The sequence below is a fragment of the Quercus robur genome, chromosome 6 (assembly GCF_932294415.1).
Source record: "Quercus robur chromosome 6, dhQueRobu3.1, whole genome shotgun sequence".
NCBI classification, from domain to species: Eukaryota; Viridiplantae; Streptophyta; class Magnoliopsida; order Fagales; family Fagaceae; genus Quercus; species Quercus robur.
In genome coordinates this window covers 40,734,556-40,762,090 of record NC_065539.1, presented here as the reverse complement: position 1 = coordinate 40,762,090, position 27,535 = coordinate 40,734,556, and the positions used below count along the sequence as shown (strand labels likewise).

The 27,535-nt window shown below is 34.8% G+C and overlaps 1 protein-coding gene across 1 annotated transcript; it reads left to right on the top strand.

The window, feature by feature from the left end:
- Window positions 1–853: 853 nt before the first annotated feature.
- On the top strand, window positions 854–14,958 carry LOC126688754 (alpha-mannosidase I MNS4). The gene is given in 18 exon segments (XM_050383565.1): window positions 854–1,157; window positions 2,051–2,170; window positions 2,258–2,350; window positions 2,537–2,623; window positions 3,693–3,783; window positions 4,527–4,582; window positions 4,926–4,998; window positions 6,213–6,322; window positions 8,379–8,429; window positions 9,328–9,416; window positions 9,568–9,649; window positions 9,741–9,854; window positions 10,612–10,691; window positions 11,966–12,101; window positions 12,816–12,886; window positions 13,008–13,254; window positions 13,949–14,150; window positions 14,153–14,958. Coding segments are annotated over 18 exon segments (1,917 nt in total). The 5' UTR covers window positions 854–983; the 3' UTR covers window positions 14,194–14,958.
- Window positions 14,959–27,535: the final 12,577 nt, after the last annotated feature.

Below are 27,535 nucleotides of genomic sequence, written 5' to 3'. Positions count from 1 at the left end.
TTGATTACAAAGTTGGTTCCTGATTGCTACATTGTTTCTCTCTTGATTTCTCGATCCCTTCTCCATAGAAGGTCTCTTCTATTATATAGTTCTCCTTAGACAATCTTGACCCTTTACTTGTTGATCATCCAAGCCATCACTTGAATACTTGTCCCATTGGACACCCTCTCAGTCCCTCTGTGCGTTGGGGTAGCCAATGTAACATTGTTCAGGGGTTTTTTCCACATTAATGCAGCTAGAAAGTTAGCTGTAGAGCATTCAATGTGATGGTAGCAACTTTCTCCATAGATATTTTAGGACTCCTCCTTGTTCTATGTTCCTATAGTGCTTATTCGTATCAATAGAATGTTCCTGGGACGTTCCCCCGGACGGCAGACCATCTCTACAAACCTCAGCCTTGGTTAGCCAAGGAGGCATAGTCCTCGACCCAATCTCTTGGGCAGTTATGATCAAAACTGACTTTTTCATTTACTAACATAGGCTCTCTTGACAATGTCTACCCTCCTCGAACAATCTCTAGTCCTCGGCTTGGGCCCTAGACCCATTATATACATAGATAATGAGTTTCTGGACCCAATACCTCTACATCTTCGATATAAAATTTAAGTTCTCCCATTATAACTATCAAAATTTTTAAAAAAACTAGGGGAACTTTCTCATTTGTTGTATTCACACCTTATGGGTGTGTATTTTGATAGGCTGCGGCAAATTTTAAAAAATAAAAAAGAAAAAACAAAAAACAAAAACAAAATTGCAATATGATTAAAAAAAAAAAAAAAAAAAAAAAAAAACTTTGTTGATAATGAGCTAGGTAGGTAAATCCTTAACATAGTAAGAAACAGAGTAAAATTTTCCCACCCCACATCGCCCTCATTTTTCAACTCTAGAGATTTTTCACGTTTTACAAACAGGAATGTGCAAATGCAATCAATAAGCTAAAGCAAAAGCGCGCAGTAGAGAAAAGCAAAGCAAAACAAAAGCGTATGTCTTTGTTCAAAGTGACACTGAGAGAGAGAGAAGCAATGGAAGTTCCAAAACGGTGCTTTGAAATCCTCTTGCTGTTGTTGTTATTGGTCTCAACCAATCCCAACGCTTTCATACATAGAGCTCTCGCTGAGGGCGTCACTCCTGAGGAAGCTAAACAGCTCCGAGACGAGGTAACACCCCGATCATATTTCCCGTAATCCGAAAACCCGAAACGGTCTTTTTTTGGTTTTTTAAAATTTAATTTGACCTGTTTCATTATCAGAATGCCATACTTAATGCTCTGATGCTCTCTCGGGCAATTGATCGAACAGTCGGTGGGTCGGTAATTCTTTATACAGTTTAGCCCTGGGTCTGTTTGGTAATATGGATCAATTCATAAAATCCATATTGGGATTTCAAAATGAAGGGCTTGTTGGAGTGTTAAGCTTGTGATTCTTCTAGGTTGATGTGTTACAATGAAATCAATTATGTATTTTGATATAAAAGCAATTGGAATTTGCAATTATACCCGTCGTTTTTGTTCGAAATTGAAGGAATGGGTTTATATGTAGATTTTTCTTTTTTGGGGCTCTGTTCATTGTGCTTGAAATGGATTAACAGTTGAACATCTTTGTAAGAATTTTAAAAGAAAAGTGTGATCTTTAATATTGTACCATGAATTTTGCTGATAAAATTTGGAAAGATAGCTGAACATTAACTATGAATGTGGTTTTGATGATTTTGGATATTGTGTCAGGATATTATAACCTTTCAGTGTTTGTGTATATATTGGGTTTGGAAGACAAAATGCCAGGGTTTTGTATGAATGGCTTAGAGTTCTTCATTTACTGGAAAAAAAAGGCTCCAAAATTTTCCAAGAGCATTTTCTTTGTATATTTTCCTCCATTTCATTAATGGAGTTTCTATTTAGTGTTAATTGGAAATAGTGTTGGATTTAAATCTTCGGAGAGATATGCGCACTTAGTTGGCAGGTATTCATTTATTCGCATTTGGCTGGTGATGCTATGTATATGATGCTTTGATCTATTAAACTGGGTGAGATACATTTCTCTCATAAATTTAGGTGCGTGGAATGTTCTACCATGCTTTTAATGGATATATGGAGCATGCCTTTCCTCTTGATGAATTAAGACCTCTCTCATGTGGAGGGGAAGATACACTAGGTGGTTATGCATTAACTTTGGTAAGATAATATCTTCTTTTCCAATTTGATTGATATTTGAGTTCTTGTTTCTCTTACATGATGTTTGTCATCATGGCATTGTAACAGATTGATTCCTTAGACATGCTGGCTTTACTTGGTGACTGGGAACATTTTGCTTCCTCTGTTGAATGGATTGGTAAAAACCTTCAGTTTGATATAGTGAGTCTCTCTCTCTCTCTCTCACATGTAAATTGATTTTTCAAACTTGCCTGTTGGGATTAGTTCTTTATACATTCTACAATTTTGGCTTGAATTGCTTTGGTTGCTTAGTCAATCTACATATTCTTTGGTTAATATAAATTGAAGTTGAAATCTAACTTGGAGCTCTTTATATGGTTTTTGCAGAATAAGACAGTATCTGTGTTTGAGACTACTATCCGTGTTCTTGGAGGTTTACTCTCTGCTCATCTTATTGCGAGTGATTATGCTACGGTATAAGTTAAATATGTACCCAAATGGATACTTTTCCTTATGATTTTGTCATTCTAGGTAAAGCATTGAATATCCTTTTGGTGTCGTCAGAAAAATAGCAATTTTTGAGCTGAAAGGACTCATGTGCCTTTTTCAATTATAAAGTTTTATGTGAATGCTATGTGAGTTAGCTCTAACTCAAATGAAACTTCCTTCTCCCATAAGAATAAGTAGACGGTGAGGTTGTGGGTTGAATACCAATTGGGTGCATATGTAACTTATCATCATTTTTTTCTTCCTTCGATGGGAGGTTGGCATTAAGTGATAACAAAAAACACCTAACGATAATGATAAAAGGTTTTCTGAGATTGCTTAATTGAGAAAAGATTACACAGAGGATTTGTTAGCAACCATTTTGCTGAAAAGGGGGTGATTCTAGCTTCAAAAGAACTCTACACTCTTGTTTTGGTTTGTAATATGTATATGCTCCATTATAGCTGAAACATTTTCCAGTAAGCAAAGCTTGAATATTGTTTGTTAGACCCTAATAATAAGTTAGTGCTACATTACTCTATTATAAATAAGGCCTTGCTATACGGTTTTCTGATGCTTTTGATTTGTTGAGGGTGTTTGCTGAGGTACTGGATAGTAGCAATGACTCCTTGGTGTGACCTGAAATTGGAATTACTGATTCATCTGGGAGAAAGTTTAGAAAAAAATTGTACTTATCGGAAAAAAAAAAGGTCTAGAAAGATATTGTATATCTATTAAGTATGAAAGCATTTGTGTTGCACCTCTTTCTTGCCAATGAGCTTTAGCTTGAATGACACTTCCTTCCCTTTTAAGAGAAACAAGGTGGAGGATGAGGTTGTGGGTTGAGACTCACTGGGTGAGTGTGTAACTTAGCAATAAAAAAATAAGCAACAAAGTGTCCTCAACAGTCTCCTTTACCTTGATGTTGCCATCAAGAGATACTTAGAAAAGATGTTTGATTTCTCTTTTAGCTTCTAGTTTTCATATGACAGGTGTTATGCTGTACACCATCATCTTAGGATCTTCATTGGATTATTCCCATATTATTTCTTTGCAGGGCATGAAAATCCAATCCTATGACAATCAGTTACTTAACTTAGCGGAGGATCTGGCCCGTAGATTGTTACCTGCATTTGACACGCCTACAGGTATTGCTACTGGATGATTTTAATTGATATGTACAAGTTATTGCAGGTTGAATTTCACTATTTGTTATGTATTTTTAATCATTCCAATCCTTGGCTGGTTTATTTAAATAGAGTATTTATTTTACATCTATCTTGGGACTTGTTATTTTTATTTGATATTGATATTACCACCATTTTGTGGAATATTATAATAAAAATGCTTTTACTTAACCTGCACCAAGAGCCTTGTAGCTCAATTAGTTGTCACTTCCCAGTGTTTCCAACGGAGACATTTAGGGTTCAAATCTCCCCTCCCTCTTGTAAATATTGAATTATCAGGGATAAAAAAAGGAAAAAAAGGAGAATGCTTTTACTTAACTTGTAAATATACCACTAAATTAGCATGACAGAATGCTTTATTTGACAAATGGCAGTATGTCTCTAGTTTTGATAGGAGGCTTAGAGGCATAGGTAGATCATAAATGAATGTTAATGGCTTGTTTCTAATCTCAAGTTTGATAGTTGAGGAGATTATACTTGACAATGATCAAGGGGGTTCATGCATCACTAGCTTTCTGGCTTGATGGAGAGCAATTTTTCGCTGCATACAGATTTAAGTATTTCTGTAATTTTTTGATGTTGTCTACTAAAGCATGATTGAGCATCAAGCACTTTGTTTCCAATTGTTGAAGTATGTCATTCACTTGTCCACGTATAAATACTCTTATCATTTCATGAACATATTCAGATACTATTTCATGCAGGCATTCCATTTGGATCTGTCAACCTTTTGCATGGCGTTGATGAACATGAAAGCAAGGTAAAGCCTTTCCAATTTTTCTCCTTATGTACAAGTTTTTTTTCTCAGTTTTTCTGTGGCATTCTAGCATGAAAAGCAGCTAATATCATTGTAGGACTACACTACACATTGATTTCCAGTTTACTAATTCCTATTGTACCACACCTTCTGGATAAATTCTAACAGTATGAGAGTGCATACCACATGTAACTTACATAGGACAATTCAAAATTTTAACCTTGAATTTACCACTTATTAACTATCTTCTGAACTGTTCAATTAGTTAATTATTTGTTCTGTCTCTTTAATCTCTATTTTGTAATATCTAGGTAGAGTGTTAACGTTCCACTTTTGGTTTGTTTAGATAACATCCACAGCCGGTGGTGGGACTTTGACCTTGGAATTTGGAGTGCTTAGCCGTTTGACGAATGATCCCAGTAAGTGCTACTACCCTGTTTCATTGCATCATGTTCTATCAATCTAGCTTCTGAATGGAATCTGGCCTCCAGTTTCTTATGTGGGATGACATGCTGTTGGTACTCACTAGTGTAGACAAAATGCAGTCCTCTAGCTTTTAGTGGACAAGCATATGTGAGAGGAAGTTGTTAATATTATACTAGCTTGGACTCTCTATATGGTCTCAATCTTGAAACTCCTCTTGTAAAAAATCTAGTTCAAATGGCACCTCCTCTTGTAAGGCAAAGTGGAGGATGAGGTTGTGGATTCAAGACCCACAGGGTGCATGTGTAACTTATCAGTTAAAAAAAGTCCGTACATCACAGGCAGCTGGTTTTTGTTTACCCTCAGTACTCTTCTTCACTCCATGTTGAAATATTTGCTCGCATGAAGTGTCATATGCTTTCCTGCTAGAGGCTAGGCTTTATGAGTAGCCACTGCCTTGGTGGCTGGACCTCTATCTTCAAGAAAGTTTGACTCTAGGCAGCCATAATATTTTATTACTTTTATTAGGTATCAGGCAGGAAAACAGGTGAGATATTTCTAGTTCATTGAGGGAAAATAATACATTCTTCCATGTTGACCTAATGAATAAGTTTTGGGATTATTACTCAAAATTTCTTCTCTTCTTTTTTAATCTTTTACTCTTCCAAGCAAAAAAAATCTATAAAATAAAATAAAGAGCATTGTTCTTTGCTGAATGAGGAAACAGGCTAGCAATTTTTAATTTAGATGAGTGAGCTGATCCCTTGGATTCAGATTTGAGCAAAACCCCAACAAACTGACTCATAGCAATATTATCTATAGCACATTGCCACACTTGGTTGTCAAGTAAGTCTTATGTACTTGAGGCTTGCCCCAGCTATTTTACATTTATTTTCTTTAATCTCTTTGCTTGTCCTGTCTGTTGTGCACCTTCTGCTACATCTCTTTCAAGTTGTTGACCTACCATATGAAGGGTGGTTCTTCAAGTCTGACTACACTTGTGCTGCACAGGAATTTGTAATAGTTCCCTTTATATCTCTTCATTGTTAGCTTGTCAGGCTAGATTCTCTAAATATGGTATTGTATACCACATATTCCCCCCCTCCCCCTCCCCCCTCACCTGCCCCATTCTTTTTCTTTTAATTGTGGGGAAGGGATGAGGTTAATTTTCAAGAGTGTTGGCATAATGCCTAACTTCATTGAAATGCAGTTTTTGAACAAGTTACCAAGAATGCAGTTCGTGGACTTTGGGCGCGTCGTTCAAAGTTGAATTTAGTTGGTGCTCATATCAATGTTTTTACAGGTGAATGGACACAAAAGGTAACATTCTATTTTACATGATTTCAATGTGAGCGCCATGTTACAATGATTATCTGTATCAGTATCTAATACCTAAAGTTTTTCTTTTTCTTTTGTTAGATAAGATAACATTGTGATTTTTTTATTAATAAATGATAAGTGAAAGTGAAATAAACTTCTTTAATGCTTAGTGTCTCTTGTTTTTTCTTCAAACAATTGGTTATGGTCTGGATGGAGGGTTGTAGTAGGCTAACACCTAACATAAAATTTTACTCCCATCTTATCAACAACATGCAACAGATTGTAGAATCTGTATGTGCGGTTGTGGTGGGCTTAAGGTTGCGAAAATTTGAGGATCTATTGTTTAGAACTTTAGAAAGAAGGGTTAGGGTTCAAAGAATGACTAGTTTTTTGGTAGGGAAAGGGAAGGGTTTGACTCAGGGTTGCAAAAGGAGGAGAGAAGAAATTGCCATTAAATCTGCCCACAGGTTGTAAACATTAGTTTGAACAGTATGTATGAATAGTATGTGAATATTGCATATGAATTGTGACAATTTGCCAAAGAGGAACAAGAAACAAGAGAGAAAAGAATACACTACAACTAACATACCTCAGTACTCTAAACACTCACAATTCCATTAATTAATTCTCTCATTATTACTATATTTTTGATAAGTAAGAATCATTTTATTGAAGAGAGGCTAATGTACTAAAAAACATAGACTAAAGAATTATATACAAAATGTCGACAACTCTAGAAACAATACAGTATAATTGCTAGTCGTAAACCCCAAGCGCAGGACCACTCATATAAGGATCTAGTTAGGGCTGTCCAAGATCACCCGTGGACCCAACCAACCCGTCATTCCAACCAACCTGATTCGGAAACTGCCTGATCTGACTCCTGTGACAGGTCGGCGGCAGTTTCCAAAGTACCCAACCCGATTCCAGTGGGTCCTTGCATCTAAACCCGATTTCAACTGACCCGATTGATTCTACCACCAAAAGGCCGCCAATCTCCACCGTCTGAGGAATTTCTCAGTCAGATCTTGCCAGATTCAGTGAGATTTCATCGAGATCCGATGAGATCTCACCAGACACGGCTGGTTTTAGGCCAGATTTGCTGAATTTCGGCCAGATCCACCGAATTTTTGGCTAGATCTGGTGAGTTTCGGCCAGATCCAACTCTGATCGAGGACCTGACCACCTTCCGGAAAAGAACCGTCTGGTCCGACACAACTCTCTAACCGGTCAGCAGCGGGTCTGGAACTAGGGTACCTGACTTGGTCGGGTCGGTCGCAGGTTGGGCACAAACCCGACCCGGACCGACCTGTGGCCACCCTTAGATCTAGTGTAGGTTGCTAACAATTGGCCCCTCATACTTCCCATATCTACAGAAGTGTGCCGATTCCTCTCCCTCCATATGGTCCACATCAGACATAATGGAACAATATTCCAAATATCTGACGAGTGTTTACGAACCCAATTTCTCCAACCAAACATAATATCAAACCCACTGAATTCCAAAGTATCTAAAAAAAAAGCTCCATAAATCAAAAGCAGCAGTGCAATGTTTTATGGTGCTTTCCAGATATAAACTTAGTTGATTTCGCTGGATTTGATAATCTCAACCTAATGATAATGGATAGTTGATGTTTTTCTGGAATTGGAGGCTTATGATGAAGAGTTTTAGAACTTATTGTACCTAATGATGGAAGATGACATTACATTTCTAAAGAGCCTTTTTACCAACTTACTGGCAGTCTGGCAGGCTGAGTGGCCAAATCTTTTCAATTTGTGGTTCTATTTACTTGTGCACACATGGTTTAAAAACATAAAAGTTATGGAAATATCTATGTACTTAGATATGCAGAGATGTGTGATATGTCAGTAGGATCCATAATAGTTGAAGTATTTTTCACCTTCTGTGGTCTATTTGAACTAGTTTAAAACATCTCCAGCCAGCCTGCTTGCTAACTTATTTTTCACATCCATTAAATTCCATGTTCTATGAAAAGAAACATTTTTTTTCCCTCCCAATTTTAACTAAAATTATATTTCTTTGCTGCTTTTTCAGGATGCTGGAATAGGAACTAGTATTGACTCCTTCTATGAGTACCTCCTAAAGGTTAGTAAACATGATTTGGAGTGCTGAAACCTCCTTGGGCTCTTTGATATCCATGTAATACTTCGAAATGAGCTTAGTTCTATTAATTGATGCTTGGTGCCTTCTTTATGTCATGAGGCAAACTACTTGTAGAATATAAATGTGTGTGGTAAAAGCACAAAATAGTGCTTTGGGGCTAGAGGGGGGACTACAGATATAGTTATAGCATATGCTGTCCACAATAGATATGTTTGTTTTACAAGAAACTAATTGGAGTCTTGTGACAAAGTGCTGGTGGGAGGTTCAGGGTAGCATTTGGTAAATTGCTTTTCTTTTGAACAGCAAGCCAATCAAGTAGTGCAGTGTGTTTTTTTTGCAGTGTTTGTTTTAGTACTCTTGAAAAGGGTGTACAGTGAGTCATGGTGGTTTTCAGGAGTTTAAGGTAGAAGAATCATGTCTATTAGCCGGGAGATAGAAAAACTCGTTTTTATTTTAGTTTTTATGCCTTTATTTGAGAAAATTGTTTACTGTACTTTCTTCTGCTTTCATTTCAAGTTCAATTTATTTTCTTCTACTGACAGGAAGAGAAATGAGTTTAAATAACTATGGATGCTTATAGATCATTTCTATCTTCTTTTAACTTGATATTCTTCTCCTGAATATTGCATTTGATTCATTCTATAGTCAATATCATTATGCTTCTGAAGCATAAACCATGATTTTGTGAAATAAAGTCTGTATTTAATGGGTGCCAGCCTTCTTATGCACTAATATCAGCTCTGTATAGAGATGTTGATGCATATGACATGTCTGTAAAAATAGCAAAACACACACATGATGCTAAAGCTTGTTTTAGTGGTGAATTTGGGTTGTTATGTTTCTTTTCAGTTCTTGTTTACCTTTCATGAAAACTTTTCAGGCTTATTTATTATTTGGAGACGAGGAGTATTTGTTCATTTTCCAAGAAGCTTATGCAGCTGCTATGCACTATCTTTACAATGATCCTTGGTAAAAGCTTGTGGCTATTATGTGCCACTATGTAAATATACATATCCTTGCCTTTGTTTTATCATTTGTTTTCCATGTTCTTATTGGGATTCAGCTGTATTCCAATTGGTTATTTATTGATTTATATGTGTGTGCGTATATGTCTGTGCAGGTATGTGGAAGTCAATATGGATTCTGCTGCTATTGTCTGGCCATTGTTTAACAGTTTGCAGGCGTTCTGGCCAGGCCTTCAGGTTTTCAGTCTATTTTCATTCTGTCTTCCGTGTAATATGAATTATTGAAACTTTTGTGGTTTGGAGTAATTTGTATTAATGATATTGAAAGGTTTTAGCTGGGGACATTGATCCTGCAATTCGAACGCACAAAGCCTTCTTTAGTGTATGGAAAAGATATGGTTTCACTCCGGAGGGTTTTAATCTTGCTACTCTCAGTGTTCAGGTACCTTAATTATCATTATCTGAACCCTGAGACAATTGCATTCAAACTTAAGCTACTTGTAGGGTAATTTGCTAGAATTGTTGGTGTCTTAAGGATTTGACATACCCAAATGAATCCCATATGTCATTTTGGTGCATTTAGTACTTTTAAGGATAATGTTTAGACCACTCATCAATATCTATGTATTGTTTATGAAGGGTTTGGCAGGTTAGAATATTTAAGTGCATGGCCCCCCTTACACAAGCCAGCACGAACTTGAATTTGTTCGAGCAAATTGCTTTGTTTTGATTCTGTGGAATATAAATTGCAGGGAAATTCATAGAAACCCTTAGGTGAAACGCAGAGTTTACGTTAGACTGTTCAATGGCTGCCAATTGATTTTTGAACAAGCCCTAGGTGAAATGCAGAGTTTTATCAATAGTTTCCCATTTTTCTTTGCTCTGTTACTACCCTAAATAACAGAGATGAATGGAGCAAAAAAACTGAAAACTGTTTCATAAGTTTGGGACTTTAATTGACAAGATTAAAAACGTTAGACCTAATCTGAAATAAATATATATTCTTGGGCTTTTTATGTAATTCCCCCATTTTTTATATTCTACAAATTCTTGGCCTTTAGTTGATTTCTTTATCAGTAAATGATGTGCTCCTTATATACTAGATTTATTACGTATTTAAAGCACTAGTATTTATATAACATATCTACGTTGGTTTTATCATTACACTAGTGTTCAAATTTCTTCTTTTTTTTTTTCAGCAAGGGCAAAAAAGTTATCCACTGCGTCCAGAGTTAATAGAGAGCACATATTGGCTCTATAAAGCAACCAGAGATCCCAGGTCTGCTATGATCCTCTCAAATTTTTCTGGTGCCTTTTAGCCTTCTCACTCAACTCAACTAAACTTTAATTCTAATTGGGGTTCTCCCTCTTCAACTACTAGCGTTGGCCACCTGTAATGCAAATTTGAAAATAATCCATTCATAAAAAGTGACTAAATTTTAAGCTAGCTGTCAACTTATGGAAAATGTCCTCCTTTCTCCTTTCTTGGAGCCTTTATTTTTTATTTTAAACTTTTTCCTTACAATCCCAAGTAGAGGGGTAAACTTTTTCTGTGATGTCTTCCACCCCCACCCCTCATCCCCCTTTTTTGGGTGTGTTCTGTGGTGTGCTTCCCTTTGTGGGGTTTGCGCTGAATAATCTGAATATTTTTTGAAAGCTAATGTGGAAAGAATATTTAAATCAAAGAAAAATTCTTTTACACCTCAAATTGGTTTCATGAGGATCTCATAAAAAGTAGGATACTACTTTACGAGGATTAGTTGCTGAGATGGGAGGAAGAAGCCAATAGAGCAATCACTGAATTCGGCGTTACCCAACTTACTCTGAATAAATAGAAAAGCAAATTCCAATGCTCCCATACCATAAAATGATGTAAAGAAGCTGATCCACAGATTCCCCATTGGATTTATACATGCAGAATTTTTTCAGAGCTACAGTCCATATAAAAAGGAAACTCTAGGTGGAGCTCTCACTTTCCAAATGCTCCTCCATGGGAAGAGGCAACACCCTCATCCCCTAATCTAAACACCCTATAATAGCTTTTGACTTGAAATTGTCTTAATGTTATGAGATATAAATTCGGGTGACATCACAATATAGATTTTTGGAGACTTATACCGCATTGCTTGATGTGGTGTATATTGACTGAAAGAAATGCTAGATGCTTTGAGGGATGCGAACGGTCCTTGCTAGAGATTAAGTCCTTTTTCTTACAAACTCTCCTTGCCTGGAGTTTGGCTCTGTCACATTGTTCTTGTTTTTCCCTTCCTGTTTTACTTGATCATTGTAATTTTGGTTCTTGATTTTTGTCCCCACAGTACATCCTCAATGTACTTGGGTTGGCTATTTTTTTCTTAATGAAATTTTTCGTTATCTATCAAAAAAAAAGAAAAAGATATACATTCCAATACATAGATCTTAGTGTTCCTGGTAACTGTAGTTTAACAACTCACACTCTTGTTGATGTACATTTTTTTTTCCGATAGGTTTGATGTACATATATGCACTTCCCTTCTTTGCAACTGAAACCATGTTTAAGGTTTTTCTTTGTAGATATCTTGATGTTGGAAGGGACATGGTTGCCAGCTTGCAGTATGGGGCCCGATGCCCTTGTGGATACTGTCATATATCAGATGTAGAGTTTCACAAGCAGGAAGATCACATGGAAAGCTTTTTCCTAGCTGAGACTGTAAGAACAAATTTATTCTTTTTGGCACCCTGCTGTATTAAAAAGATCATAATTTTCTAATGGATCTGGAAACACCTATCCTCTATAGATGGTGGTCATGAGTGGTTTATGTAGGAATTCAGAGTATTTTTCAAAAGATTCTTGTTTGGTAGATCCACTAAGCTTAATTACCTTTGAGGATATGTTCTTTCCATTGACTAGGGGGGAAAATGAGATTTGGGGCATAAAGAAAGAAAATAAATTGGAAGGTTAAATTTATGAAGCTAGATGAAATACAGTTGAATGTAAGGATACTGTTGATCGGACACTTAATGGGTGATTTTGGCCCTGATGGAGGGCCACTTGGATAAGGGCTACAACTCAACCTGGTTGCATTGTGTTGGTGGGTCCTAACCAAGCAACTAATCCATACAACTGGACAAATCAAAATTTGAGTCCTAATATGGCCTTCCTGTGTCAAAATTAAGTGCTAATTTCTCATCCTTAGATTATTTTGTTTGAACTTGAAGGGTGGTCCATTTTTTTTAAAACGTACCTCATGTGATCAGGGAACAGTCTACTTACTGCACTACCTAAAATTCCATGTCCTAGTGTTTGACTTGTGCTTTATGTAAATGCATTCATTTTTATTTATTTTTTATTATTTTTTAAGTATGTATCTGCGATCTTCTATGATTTCTGTGGTGTCTTATTAATTGTTTGTAACATAATTAGGTTAAATACTTGTGGCTTCTTTTCGATTTGGCCGTTGGTCCAGATAACCTCGTTGAAAATGGGCCATACAAGTAAGTGCTTTGTGCTTTCTAAATAATGATCCTTTAAGGCAGGGAACTTATTCTCATGAAAGTGAGGCACCTTTATTATTTTTATTTCTTCCTTAAGTTCTGAAAATTTCTCCATAAACAGATACATCTTTAGCACTGAAGGCCACTTATTGCCTGCAACCCCTCAGATATCCCTGTTGCGTGAACATTGTTCATATATTGGGGCTTTTTGTAAAAGTTATGATTATAATCAGGAATCTCATACATCAGACATTGCCACTGATCCTTATGAAGCTAATGGTAGTGGATCCAATGAAGGTCAAGTTCACTCTAGATTTTCTTCATCTTCCACTTTTTTCGAGTCAACGCTCACATCAGGGTTGGTAAAGGTCAGTTGTTTTCTATAGTTTCACTAATTTTACTAAAACTTAGAACGGTAATTTGCTCTTGCAACTGGTGGATGAGTGGTAAATATACTTGTTCTCCTCCCTGAATGCTTGGGTTTGGATTTTACTACAGACTGGCTGTGGAGATGACACCTAGCTCTATGAGGTCAATTGGGGGTATATCCTTGTTAGGGTTGCCTTCTTGGGGCCAATGGTCATGGGTGCTGCCACCACCTCCTGCCTTTTAACTTGGAAGAGAGGAGAGAGGAGGTGGGGAAGGGGGTAGGATAGGGGGGTAATTTAGAAACAGGTTAGAGTTTAATGCTTAAATGACAAAACTACCTAAATAGATAGACAATGTGCTAACTTAATAAATGTACAACTGGAATACAGTGCAATGGAAAATCTTATTAAACAGGATATGTTTATAGTATTTGGTGTTGTATGTGCAAACATGGTGAATGTTGATCACTTGTTGCTGCATTGTCCAATAGCAAGGGAGTAAATGGGTGTTTGTGTTTGTGTTTGTAAACTTTTGGAGTGCAATTGGTGATGCTGAAGATGGTGGATGGAGAGAGAATGCAGTGGTGTATATAAATTATTGTGCATAAGCCATATGCAAAAGCTCCTTTTATTTTACATGTAATTAGGGTGCCATTCTCTACATTAATTATTAAGAAGTTTATCATTCCTGCAGGGATTTTGCCCTGGGCTTTCTCATGGACAGAAGTTTGGGATAACATACTTGGAGCCTGTTGATACAACTAACCAGTATGAGTCTGCAAACAAAAGAGAACCAAATATTTTGCAGAGCCACTCAATGGCGGTGGTTCCAAACCAAGGTTCTGATTACTCACATTCTAACAATGACAATGACCATGATAATTTACAGGAAAACCAGTAGGATCTGAGAATGAGCTGCCTCATCCATCTCAAATATGAGGAAGGCATTTTGGGGTGTTAATGGAACTATTGGAAATCAAGGTAATTGGTTGGAGCATGACCCTGAATCATTTGGACATCAGCCTTCTACATCCTGCTTCCTATTTTGCTATGAGATGGCATGAACTTTAAATGGATCTGACATGATAAAACTTTTTCAGGCTAATTGGATGCTTAGAACAAGTGGGGTTCTCTTTGTGTTATGTAAATTATGATCATAGGTCTGAGCTATTCGGCAGTTGTTAATAGAATGAGCATAGAGCTTGAGGATAGAAATACAAGTAGGTCTGTCTGATATGTTGCTGGTTTTCCGCTCCTGGAAGTGAGACTTGATCACTGGAATTTGATCAGCTTTATGCCCATGTGGCAAAATGGAGCTGAATTTTGTATATCCTTTTTTCTTTATTGCGGGTATCAAAAGATTAATTGTGGTGGAGGGCTCATCAGCCTAGGGGTGGATGGTGCAAATATGGGACGAACACAGCTCAAAAGTTGCTAGAAGGGGGCCAACATTTTAACCGTCGAATTTGTTTATTTTAACAGTTATTGATGGGTTGGTGGCCATAGCTTGAACTCAAGCGTTTCCTGCTAAGACTCAGTCTAGAAAATCAATATTTTTCATTTGGAACATTGTCACCCATGAAATTATTTGATTATGCCATTTTTCTGAAGGCCCTCGGTGGATGAAGATTGAGAGTTCATTGTTGTTTATTTATTTATATTTTTTTACAAATTTAATGAAAGATTAATTTTTTTCCTCCGAAATTTTTTGTTTTTTCTTCGTGTATCATCTTTTCCTTAGATCATTTAAGTAGCTGTGAATCGATAAACTTAGTGTATGTTTGGATAGTGATGAAATGATTTTGTAAGTTGCGTCCAGCGTTTTTGTGTGGGTCCCGTGCATTGTTCATGAGATCCGCAAATACGGATTTTAGCAAAATTAATTTTAAAACTGGATTTCACGGCATTATTTACACATTTAAAAATTATTTTGCTATAGAGTTTTCAGTTTTTAGCAATAAGCAGTATTCAAACACACCCTTAATCTAATTTTGGATGAGCTTGGTTCAATTTTTTGAAAAAAATGATGATTTTAAAAAATACAGTATAAAATTGGGTTTTGGGTTTTGTTAAAAAGTAAAATATTTGGCTAACATTTATCAAAATTGTAGTTTGAGGTGTAAATTACCAAAAAGGAAAATATATGGATAAGACATTTGTATTTCTGAATAATATGATTGTGATTGGATTTGTGTAATTTACGCTTGTAAATAATATTTTCAAGTTTATATGATGTGAAACTTATTTGTTGTGAGCATTTTAAAAATTGATGTGAGCATTTTCAAAATTAATTTGAACCCTATGGCAAGCTATGATTTAGAGCTCAATATTGTACTTAGTCCTTAGTAAGTGACGGTGGTCATACTGTAACTAGTCCTTAGTAAGGGACGGTTGTCACAATCCCAAAAAATGAATAGTGCACTTTTGGTAACTTCTTATTAAGGGAGTAAACCATTAAGGATCCAAGAAGGGAGCTCTTTATGGAAAGGGGTTCCAAAAAGGAGCTCCATTTTTGGATTCTCAATGGTATACTCCCTTACTAAAGAACTACCAAAAGTGCACTGTCCCCTTTCTAGGACTGTCCCTTGCTGACGATTGGCTACAATATAACCATTCCTTGCTAAGGACTAAGTACAATACTGAAATTTAAATCATGACTTAGCATAGAGTTCAAAATCAATTTTCATAATGTTTACAACAAATAAGTTTCACACCATATATTCAGCAAAATTGGCCAAATAGTACAATTTCGGAAAAATATTAGGCGGATGACATGCGTTCAAACTTAATTAGTAAGTTGGACTCTTTTTGGAAGTCGATTTTAACAAAATCGACTTCCTACTAAAAATCAGTTCTGACATGGATTAAAAAAAGAGGAAAAAAGCCACGTAGATGCATTAAAAGTCGAGTTTAGTAAACTCGACTTTCAGGTGCAGTAAAATTTCACCACCTCCATGTATCTCAATTATTTTAGCACGGTAAACTATTGAAAGTCGAGTTTAGTGTACTCGGCTTCCACTGAAAGTTGAGTATAGCATACTCGACTTCCAGTAAATTTCCCCACCTACCCCACCTATCTCAATTATGCGAGCACGGTAAAAATTTATTTAAATGGAACTCGAGTCTATCAAACTTGAGTTCCAATAAATTTTACGATCACCCCCATCTCAGATTATACACTTTGATACACTTAACTCTCACTTTCCACTCAAACTCTCACTTCTCATAGCTCTCTCCCACGCCAAAACTCTCCCTTTCACACACATTGATCATTCTACAAATTAAAAAGCTTTTCTTCTTCTACAAATCACATTGATCATTCTACAAATTAAAGCTTTTCTTCTTCTTCAATTTGTAGGTAAATATTCAAACCTTTTTAAAAAAATTTTTTGTTAGACCTGGCTTTATACTCACTTTTACATTTGGTAGATATATATATATATATATATATACACATACCACTTTTATATTGTTGATGAGTAATGTGTTGTTTGTGATAGTAATTTATTATCATTATTATTATTGTTTTTTGCATTTGTTATTTGTGCTTTGTAATGGGTTGTTAGTTGCAATGTGTAACATGTACAAATTTTTTAATGGGTAACATGTTATTTATTTGTAATGTGTAATGGTTTGTTAGTTGTAATGTTCAAACCATTTTTTTTTGTTAGACCTGGCTAATATATATACTCACTTTTTCATTTGGTAGATATATATATACACATACCACTTTTATATTGTTGATGAGTAATGTGTTGTTTGTAATAGTAATTTATTATCATTATTATTATTGTTTTTTGCATTTGTTATTTGTGCTATGTAATGGGTTGTTGCAATGTGTAACATGTACAAATTTTTTAATCGGTAACATGTTATTTATTTGCAATATGTTGTAATGTATAATGGTTTGTTAGTTGTAAGATATAACGAATATTAATTTTTTAAGGTTATTGACCATGTACAAATTTGTTTGAGTTTAAAAATTTGTTTATAATTGTTTGGTGGACTATACAATGTTATCTTTATATTTGCCTTGAGGTAATATTTTGTAGTTCATAGCGAATAAATGTGTTATGTTCGTCACTAACTTTTAGTAAACTTATTTGACTTATAGGCTTGTAATGAGTTCGATTGATTTATATCTATATTATGGTGGGGAGCCCTGTAGTGATGTGACTTATGGAGTGACATATGAAGGGTCTGGTAAAAAGATAGAGATTATTCAGCTAAAAAAAGGGCGGGAGATCAATTTGAAGAAGTTGAAAAAGAAAATTATGAAAGAGTTGGATTTGGACCGTCGGTTGCATGACAAAAATTATATATCGTGCTCCTCATGCAGTGTTCAATGACCGTATTGTCTTCATGCCTATTGAAATAAAAGGAGACAAGCATGTTAAGATTATGTTTGACCGGATAAACTATACGCCCCAATTAAAAGCTGCCGAGTGCAGACCCTCTAGACCAAGCAACCTTACAATGGCAAGGACACGATCATCTACCATAGGAACTCGAAGTGTCAACTCTTCATGGTGACTTTGACAATCCAGTGTGCCAGGAGGATCCTGCAAATATTATAACAATAGATAAAATCTTATGCAAATATTTAGTATTTATGGCTAATTAGAGTTGTGACATGAATGCATAATACAAGAAAACTCATGCAATTACCTATCCCCCAGGGTTCCACAGTAACTTAGATCGATGTTTAACTTGTTCCATCAATACACTACGATCAATGGGTCCAGGATCTATCGTCATGCTACAAAAAGTTTTTGTGTCATATCAGCTATGAATAATAGGTTTGTGTTATGTGCAATATTGGTTAGTGACATTGAATAGAGAGAGACTTACACCATATATGGTTTAATATTGTGACATTGAACGAGAACCTCCAACATATAATATTTTATGAAGTAATTGTCTACAGTTTATCAACTATTGCTCGTGAATATTTGGCTATGTGGTCAATTGGCTCTCTCCCTTTTAAGGATCTAATATTATCAACTACTAAAAAAAGCCTTGGTTCTGACAACCAGGGTTGGAAAATTTCTAAGTTCCTAGAGGAATATATAAAAGACAATCGTAATGAAACCTAACAAGAAGCCATACAGGTAACACACACTACTCAAATGATTAAATATGATTATCAATTGCTTGCATTTTTAATATGATTGCTACTACCCTAACATGGTATTGCTTACATGTTGCTTAATATGGATATTTTTGTGATTTATCTGAGTTTAAATAACTCTAGTTCCTAGAGTTTTAACCAAGTATATCTTGTTACTTGTACAACTAAAAGACCAAATCAAAATGACAATTTTTTTAAGGTCATTAAAAAAAAAAAATACTAAATTCATTCATATAGAAGAACAACAAACAAAAAGCTCCAAGATTATGACTAACGGTTAAAACAAAAGGATCATTGTCACCATTTTGCCATTTTTGCTAACTAGTGAAGTGAAGATATGGGGCTTGGTGGTACTTGTAGCCATTTCCAAACTAGTTGCCAATGACTAGAAGATATATAGGGTGTAAACATATGGTCTATCATACAGGTATTGAGGATACATATCAACAACTCAAGGGTATAATTTAGAAATTGAATAACTTTTTTGTGGAATTTGAACATAGCAATGAAATGAAATCATTTTTTTCCCTTTAAAAATGTGATTGAAATTGGTCCATCTTATCACTCATGGTGTGTTCAAGGTGACACTATATTATCAAAAATCTGATTTTATTAATCAATATTTGTGAATCATATGTCTTCACTTGTCTCTATTGTGATCTCAATCTCCATCTTGCTTGTGAGGCAGAAAGAGACCCACTGTTTTACCCATTTATCACTGTGCATATTGTCATTTTGTTCCTGAACTTAAATGCATCATCTTTCAGGTAACCTGATATATATTGAATCTTATTATTGTTTTTGAAGACCCAAAATTTTAAACCATAACCTACTAGCTACTAGTGAAGATCTTTTTTATTTCAGAATTGAAATCACCCTGAGACTTGAGTTGCATTCTAAATTTCTAAATTATTTTCCCTTTACTCTTTATGACTAGCACCAAAAAAAGGTTATGACAGGTAAAATTGAAATAGCACAGTAAACAAAAACACAAAAACAAATAAAAACTAAACCCAAATCTCCAAATCACTAACCTAAAAAGCAAATCAAAACCTATTTCAGCTAATAAATAAAGAGAAAGAAATCGCATTAGAGAGAGAGAGAGAGCGAACCTGCTGGTTGAGTCAGATTCCTCGCCACAGAGGAAGATGATGGAGGGAGAGGGACATCGGAGAGGAAGATGATGGACGAAGAGGAACACCGGAGAGAGAGAGAAGGTTATCGAAGAGAAGGAAAGGCTGTAGGATGAATCTCAAAATCGATTATAGGATACTTGGATTCCCCTTTTTACACCCCCCCCCCTCAATGAAATTTTTTTAACCTGAGCTTGAAGTTGAGTTCACTATAGTCGACTTTCAAAGTTAAGTTCAGTAAACTCGACTTCCAGGTGGCTTTTTTCATTTTTTTAATCCACGTCAGACTTAAATAATTGCGGTGGGGGGGTTGATTTTGCCTGGAAGTCAAGTTTGCTAAAATCGACTTCCAAAAAGAGTCTAACTTACTAAATAAGTTTGAACGCGTGCTATCCGGCTGAAATATTTCCGAAATTGTACTGTTTGCCAAATTTTGCCCCATATATTCATATAAACTTGAAAATATCATTTACAAGTGTAAAATACACCAATCCAATCATATCAATTTATATATATATATATATATATATATACACATACACACATAAAAACAGAGACCTTGTGTGGGAGAACATGAGGTTCTGCCATGTGGCACTCTTTTTAATAAGGAATTTGTTCACATAAATTCTTTATTCAAGTGTCACATCAGAGATAAAGACTAATTAAAATTCAAAATATAATTCTCACGAAAAAAATATTCAAAAGATAAGAACTCTTTATTTTCTTAGATTTATTGTATCAAGACATTTCTCAAGTGCCACATTTTAGATAAAGACTAATTAAAATTTAAAAGATAAGGACTCTTTATTTTCTTGAGTTCATTGTTCTAAGACTTTCCTCTCTCTCACAAAGTACAAAACTTTTCGTGTTTCCAGTCAACCTTTTCACCTCTTGCACTTTTGCTACTTTATATACACTTACCCATAGTCTTTCATCTTCATGCCATAGGTTAGGTGCTTTTTGATTTTGTTTTAGTCCTCACAATTTCTTGGTTTCTTTGTCAATTTTTTTACTGCTATTTAGTGTGGTATTGGTATGATCCTCGACCAAAAAAGTAAAAAAACAATGATTATTTTGAAGTTTTCTTTGTTGTGAATCAAGATCATCTCAACTTTAGTTGCAACCTCAAGTTTAGTTGCAGCTATTCAGGAATAGTGTGAAACGAGGTACAAATCACAATCATATTGTTAGTTCTCTCCATCAAAGCTACTATTAGATAGTTCTTCACATAATTTTTATATTCTTTCTCATGCATCTTTAACGTATTTATCCACCTATATTTTTTTAATTACTTTTGTTAGTGCTATAAATTATAGTTGTTGTGGTTTGTTAGGATTAGTTTCAAAAGATTTAATTTGTTGTTACGGTTTTGATACACGATTGTAAGTTAATCAGCATGCTTTACTTCTCTATATAAAAACAAAGCTCATGTGTAAAATTAATAATACAAGATTAGTTCTCCCATTTTTAGCTTATACTTTTCTTGAATTTTAGCATTCTCTTTGTTTTTTTGTTTTTAACAGATATAAAAGCCATATTAGAGGCGATTAAATATTGATAAATGGAAGTATATTTAGTCAATTTTTCTTTGTTTGATTACGTTCTCTTTATGTTGGTACGCAAATAATTTTGTTTCGTTTAGATTACAAACAAAGTGTTTGAGATTGGGGTCTTGGGATTTGGTGGTGAGAATGAAGTGGTTGAGGAAGTGTTTGGTTTTAGAAATAAAGTCTACCTTTTATCTAGATGGTATTTTATTATTTTAAATATTAAATTTATAATAGGCGTAAATGCACTTTTAGTCCTTACATTTTGACCTGATTTCTATTTTAGTCCTTACATTTTATTTTTACCACTTTTAGTCCCTAAACCAATTAATGCGTGACATTTAAGTCCTTACCGTCACCCAACTAACAGAAAATGCTGACGTGGCTGACGGAACACCCTATTAGCTGACATGGCGCTAACGAGACACTGATGTGGCGATTAAAATATTATTAAAAGAATATTATTTGGCATTTTACAATTTAAACAAAAAAAGAAAATAAATTTAAAAACAAAATTAAACTCAATCCCAAGACCCAGAAAAATTAAACTCAATCCCAGGACTTCTCAAACCCAGATTGGTACGTAATTTCCTTATATTTTGTTTTCTTTACTCTTTTTAGTACCAAAAAAGCTAAGACCTTCCAAATCTGAATCTCAAATCAATGTAAAGTATTCTCATTTTTTGGTTTTCTATGCTGAGTCCCATTTTTGGCGTCGAATTCCATCTGGATTTGAAGTCTAATCCCAGTTTTCCTTGTCTGCAAAGCCATCAGAGTCCACAGATTTGATTCTTTGCCTCAACTTGATCATTGACAAGAGAAACGCTTCTTTTTTTCAATCTGGGTATTGAGAAAGTCACTTCATTTATAAGTCTTGTAACCTCTTTCTACAAGATTTTTTGTGTTCACATCTGAAAGCTTGAAATTGAAAATTTCTCTATCAAACATGGCCAATCTTGTTCCTGCATGTACCCGATCCACCAATCTCCCTCACGCTGGCGAAGCCATACCCACCTCCAACATCTCCGATCTGTCGCCGGCGAAACCAATCTATGGGTTTGGGTTTTAAGGAGTGAGACGTGCAGGTTGCGATTTGGGTTTTGGTGGTGGTCGATTTGAGATTTTGGGTTGTCACGGTGGACATTAGCGTGGGGTTGTGGTGTTGTGGGTGGACCTGGGTTTCGTGGGGCAGCAGATCAAGGTTCTCTCTTGATGTGGAGAAAAGGATGGGAACAATGGATTTCGTTGGAAAAATGAACTTGACCTGGGTAAGAGAGAACGACGGCGTTGGAGCCTCAGATCGGAGTGGTCGAGGTCGCTTTGCATGAAGAGTTTTACTCCAGAGAAGGAAGGTAGAGAACATTGGTGCTTTTGTGTTGTTGATGGCGGATTTGGGTTTGTTGATGGTGGATTCGGTGCTGTTGATGGTGGATTTGGGTTTGTTGACAGCGGATTTGGTGTTGTTGATGGCGAATTCTAGGTTTGTTTGTGTTTTTTTTTTTTTTTTTCCCTTGATGTTCTAGGTTTGTATGTGTTCTGAGTTTGTTTGTGCTCTGAGATTTTGCCTAAACTGTTCTGGTTTTTTTTTTTTTTTAATTTCTTATGTGGATTTGCATATTTTTCTGGATTTATGGGTTTGATTTCCTAGAGGTTTCAATGTTGATTGTGTTGGAATTTTTTGTGTTGAGATTGATTTTGAGTGGGTTAGTCAATTGGGTTTGTCTTGATTTGGAGAATAACATGAAGAATGAAGTTCATGTTCTGGGTTGGAGGTTTCTGGGTTTGACATTTTTCTGGGTTGGAGGTTTGATGATTTTTCTAGGTTGGTTTTCTCATGTGGGTTTGGGTTTGATGATTTTTTCATGTTCTGGAGGTTTAGTGGAGGATAGGAATTTTGCATTGTTCTGGGTCTGATTGTGCTCTTGTTCTGGGTTTGATTGTTCTTGGATATGGGAAGAACATGAAGAACAAGTTCTTGCACGCCACACTCAATTACGCCACACAATCAATAGGTTTCTGAGTTTGATTTTTGGGATTTAATTTTGTTTTTTCATTTAATTAAAATTAATAAATTAATTTTTTTTTAATTTAGATGCTGATGTGGCAATTTTTTATGTCAAAATAGATTTTTTAATTATTATTTTATTGTGCCGTCAGCCACGTCAGCATTTTCTGTTAGTTGCGTGACAGTAAGGACTTAAATGTCACGTGTTAATTGGTTTAGGGACTAAAAGTGGTAAAAATAAAATGTAAGGACTAAAATAAAAATCGGGTCAAAATGTAGGGACTAAAAGTGCATTTACGCCTTTATAATATAGTGAAAATTCCTAAAAATTTCTAATGACTATGTAATTACAATATCATATATATATATAACTGGAACAAAGTCAATATTTGAAGCAAGGTTATTATTTGGAATAAGGTTACTATAATGGCTCATATAAATCTCGTTTTGAGCGGTAAGGTTAACAAGGTGGATTTCAAGGGCTCTAAGGGTTTTGTGAAAAACATTACTGTAGTTTTTGGTAAAAGCAAACTGAAGGTTATCAAGAATGAATTTAATGGAATCTGGTAATTCTAAATAGGTACCATTGTGGAATTGTAGATTTTTTGACAAAACTTCCTGTAAAGCAATTAATATATCACCATTGGAGTATGTCACTTCCGCCGGGACATCTCCTTGAAGGGATGTTGATCCACTGGGTTTTACACCAGAAGATGCGCCTTCATGCATTTTAAAAGGTCGTCCCACTGGGAACCTTTTGCTTTGGGAATAGTCCTGTGCAGGAGCTTTTCCCTTGTTTTTCCTTTCCATGATAATCCACTTACTAGTGGTATAAGTATGAATATTATTATTATCCCACTTATTAGTGGTATTTATCCACGCATCATTATCCGATTCCTGCAAAGAATCATTAATATTGTTAGGATAATGGATAGTTTTTAACATTTTGGTGTTATGAAAATTACCTTTAAAATCATCAGAATTCATTATCAGTTCTTGAACAAGGTCATTCATGGGAGAGTCTTTTTTATAAGACAGATTATCAATATCAATTTCAAACTTTGAAGCAAATTTGAATTCTACTTTCTGTCCAAATGGATCAGTAGTAATTCCATCATGTTCAACAAGAAAGGGATACAAAGAGTTAATAAATGGCAGACCAAGAATCACTTTATTAGTCATATTTTTGACAAGAACAGAAGGAATCTTGAAACAAACATTATCATGGCACACCTGAGCATTATTCAATTCATACTTAATTTTCATTTGAGAACCATTAGCAGAAACCAATCTTTCAGTAGATTTCTCAAAATATTTTGAGGGAATTAATCCTTCTTGGATACAGTTCATATCTGCACCAGAATCGATCATAGCAATAACAGTGAAATGATAATCAGGAGAAACAATAATTTTAACTTTTGTAAACCATTTTGGAGGGAATAATTTATTAACAAAAGCAAGTTGGGGATTAGTGAAAGTATCAGGAGTACCTTTATCAGAAAGAAGAGTCTGTTGACTGGAATCATTTCCATCACTGTGCTCATTTTGTTCGTTACTGGATTTATTAAGATCTTTATCAAGTTTTAGCATTGTCAATTCTTGTTTGAGATTATGGTTATCACTTTTCATGCTTTTAAATTCATGTTTTAATTCATTTATCTCTTGTTTAACAATATGAATTTCATTTTGGAGATCATTAACAGTTAGTTCTTTAGATTTCTTTTTATTAAATCTTTCCAAAGTTTCTTCAAAATTTATGGTTGATTTTGGTTTTTTACCAATTTCTTCTCTTATCAAGTTTTTCTTAAACCTATCCAAATATTCTTTCTGGAGTTCAGGGTTTTGAATTTGATTTATTAGCTGGATTATCAATTTTTCATCTTCTTCACTCTTGGTGAAAGCATTAATAACATTGCAACAGGAATCTCTACAACCAATTTTAATATTAGGAGAGTCAGAAGAATCATCAGCAGATTGATAGCAAGAATCAGATGAAGAAGAAAAATCATCTTCCAAAGAATCAGACGGGGTGTTTGATTCAAGGATTCTGAATAATTCTTCTTGCACATTATCATCAATGTTTAACATGTTGAACTTGTTTTTTAACTTACCAGGTTTTTCTTTACAGTCTTTACTAAAGTGTCCAGGTTTACCACAGTTAAAGCATTTACCTTTACTTGGTCTTTGTTTAACATGTTTTTTAGAAACATTTTTCTTTTTAGCATAGAAATCATTAGGTTTAATAAAGTTATTTCTGTATTTTTTATGGCTTTTATCATGTTTTTTACTTTTTTGCCTAGAAGGAGCAATAGGAGGCAGACCATATTGTTCACAGAAATTTCCCATTTCATATTTAGCTTTTCTTTTATTCTTTAATTGATGTTTTAACAATTTTTCATCATTGCACATATTAATACCAAGTTTTTTAATAGTACTGAAAATATCACCATAAGTTAAATTATCATAATCAATAGAATCATTTTTTCCCATTAATTCTTGTTTTACCTTATGAGCAAAGATAGGAGGCAGACCGTCAATAAACTTTTCTTTCCAATAAGGCTTATGGCAATCTTTCCGGAGCATCACCCTGGAAGTAAAAACATCTTGATACCATCTGTAATCAGACATAGTTGGACAACTCAAATTATTTAGATAATTAGAAACACGGGATGAAATATTGGATGGAGTACCAACAAAATGTTTGAGAATGGTATAGATCAAGGTATTAACACCATCAGGAATACCACGACCAATACTTTCATAAAAAATAGGCAAACCTTCTTCATTCTTTTTAACAGCATGTTTAATAGACTCTTTGGATTCTTCAGTGATGTATGAATCCCACCATCCACGAAGAGTACCAGAAAAACCAGTAAGAAGCAAGTTAACAATATCAGGTTGATCAAGATCATGGTTGTTTTGATAAGCAATACCAACCATAGATATGTGACTCATTTTATTAATGATTTCCTGTTCAGACAAACCATCAATATTCCATTCATAGAGCTTATCAGCAGAGACAGAAAACTGTGTTTGAAGAGATCTTTCTTCAAACTGCATATCAGGAGGAGTAGGTTTTGGATACCAATTTTTTGTAAAAGACACGGGTTTGGAGTTCCCAACAAATCTTTTAATTTCTGGGAAATCATCATCAAAGATTCTTTTTGCAGGAACAGAAGAAACAGAAGAAACAGTATCAGAATCTGTATTTTCTTCAGAAACAATTTCTTTTTTGGAAATAGTTCGAGCAATTGGAGTACTTGTAGAAGTACTAGTACCCTCAGTTTTAATTTTTAGATTAGAAAGCATTTTGTCAACAATTTCAAGAGTCTTGGACTGAGAAGTTTTAAACATAACTTTTTCTCTTTGACTGGGTAAATCAATCAAATGTTTCTCAGTTTTAACAGGAACAGGTTTTTCAGAAACAGAAATAGATTTTTCAACAAATTTTTCTTCAATACGGTCAAGCTGTTGACCAATAATATGCAAAGATTGATTAGTAAAATTGTTTTGTTCAATAAGGCTAACAATAGGAGTTTGATCATCAGCAATTTTGAAAGGAGAGGCTTTCACTTCCTCTTTTGTCACTTCATCTTTTTTTGTAGTTATCAAGATTGAATCAAGAGGAGGATGACTAGACCTAACAATGGTTTTATTAATATTAATAAAATTTGATTTCTTTATAACATTCAAATGTTGTTTTGAAACCTCATTATTTGGAACATAATGGTTTTCAAGAAAATCAAAGAACAAAATATGTTTTTTCAATTGATTCATCATTTCCAACCATTTTCTTTTAACACGGTCTTTGTCAGACTGAGCAAAATTATCTTGGAAATATTTTCTCTTATTTTTGTTTGAAGCAAGCATAAACTCATTGTACAAAGAATCCCAATCAATTTCAAAATCATCATTTAAAACAGTCAGAACTCTTAATTGATTTTGGTAAATAGGAGGAGTTTCAATAGGAGAATCAAAATCAGATGGAGTAATAGAAACAGTATCTTCCTCATCGTCATTAGCAGTTTTACTAAATGGAGTGGAAGTTTCAGGTTTAGTTGAATAGTAAACAGAGCTAAATTGGGATTTATCACTTGAAATACCTTTTAGCTTTAAATCAGAGGATGTTTCCAAATTCTTTTTCAAAAATTCATTGATCTCGCGATCTCTTTTTGAAATACTTTCAGATCCAGCAAAGGAATGTCTTCCTTCGTTGATCCTCAAAGGTGGATTGTTTTGAAAACTTATTTTAACAGTACCATCAAGATATTGTTGAATATGGGTGAGATCAAGCTCATCAAAAATGGGTTTAGCAGGAGGGGTTTCTTGTTCTAACAACCAATCCTTAGGAAGTTTAACATCTTGCCATTGAATCATTTTCGGAACTTGGATTTTAGCATCAGGAGTTGAACATTTAATTAACATGGTTTTACCTGAAGGTTCTCTAGGCATTATAGCATAAGGA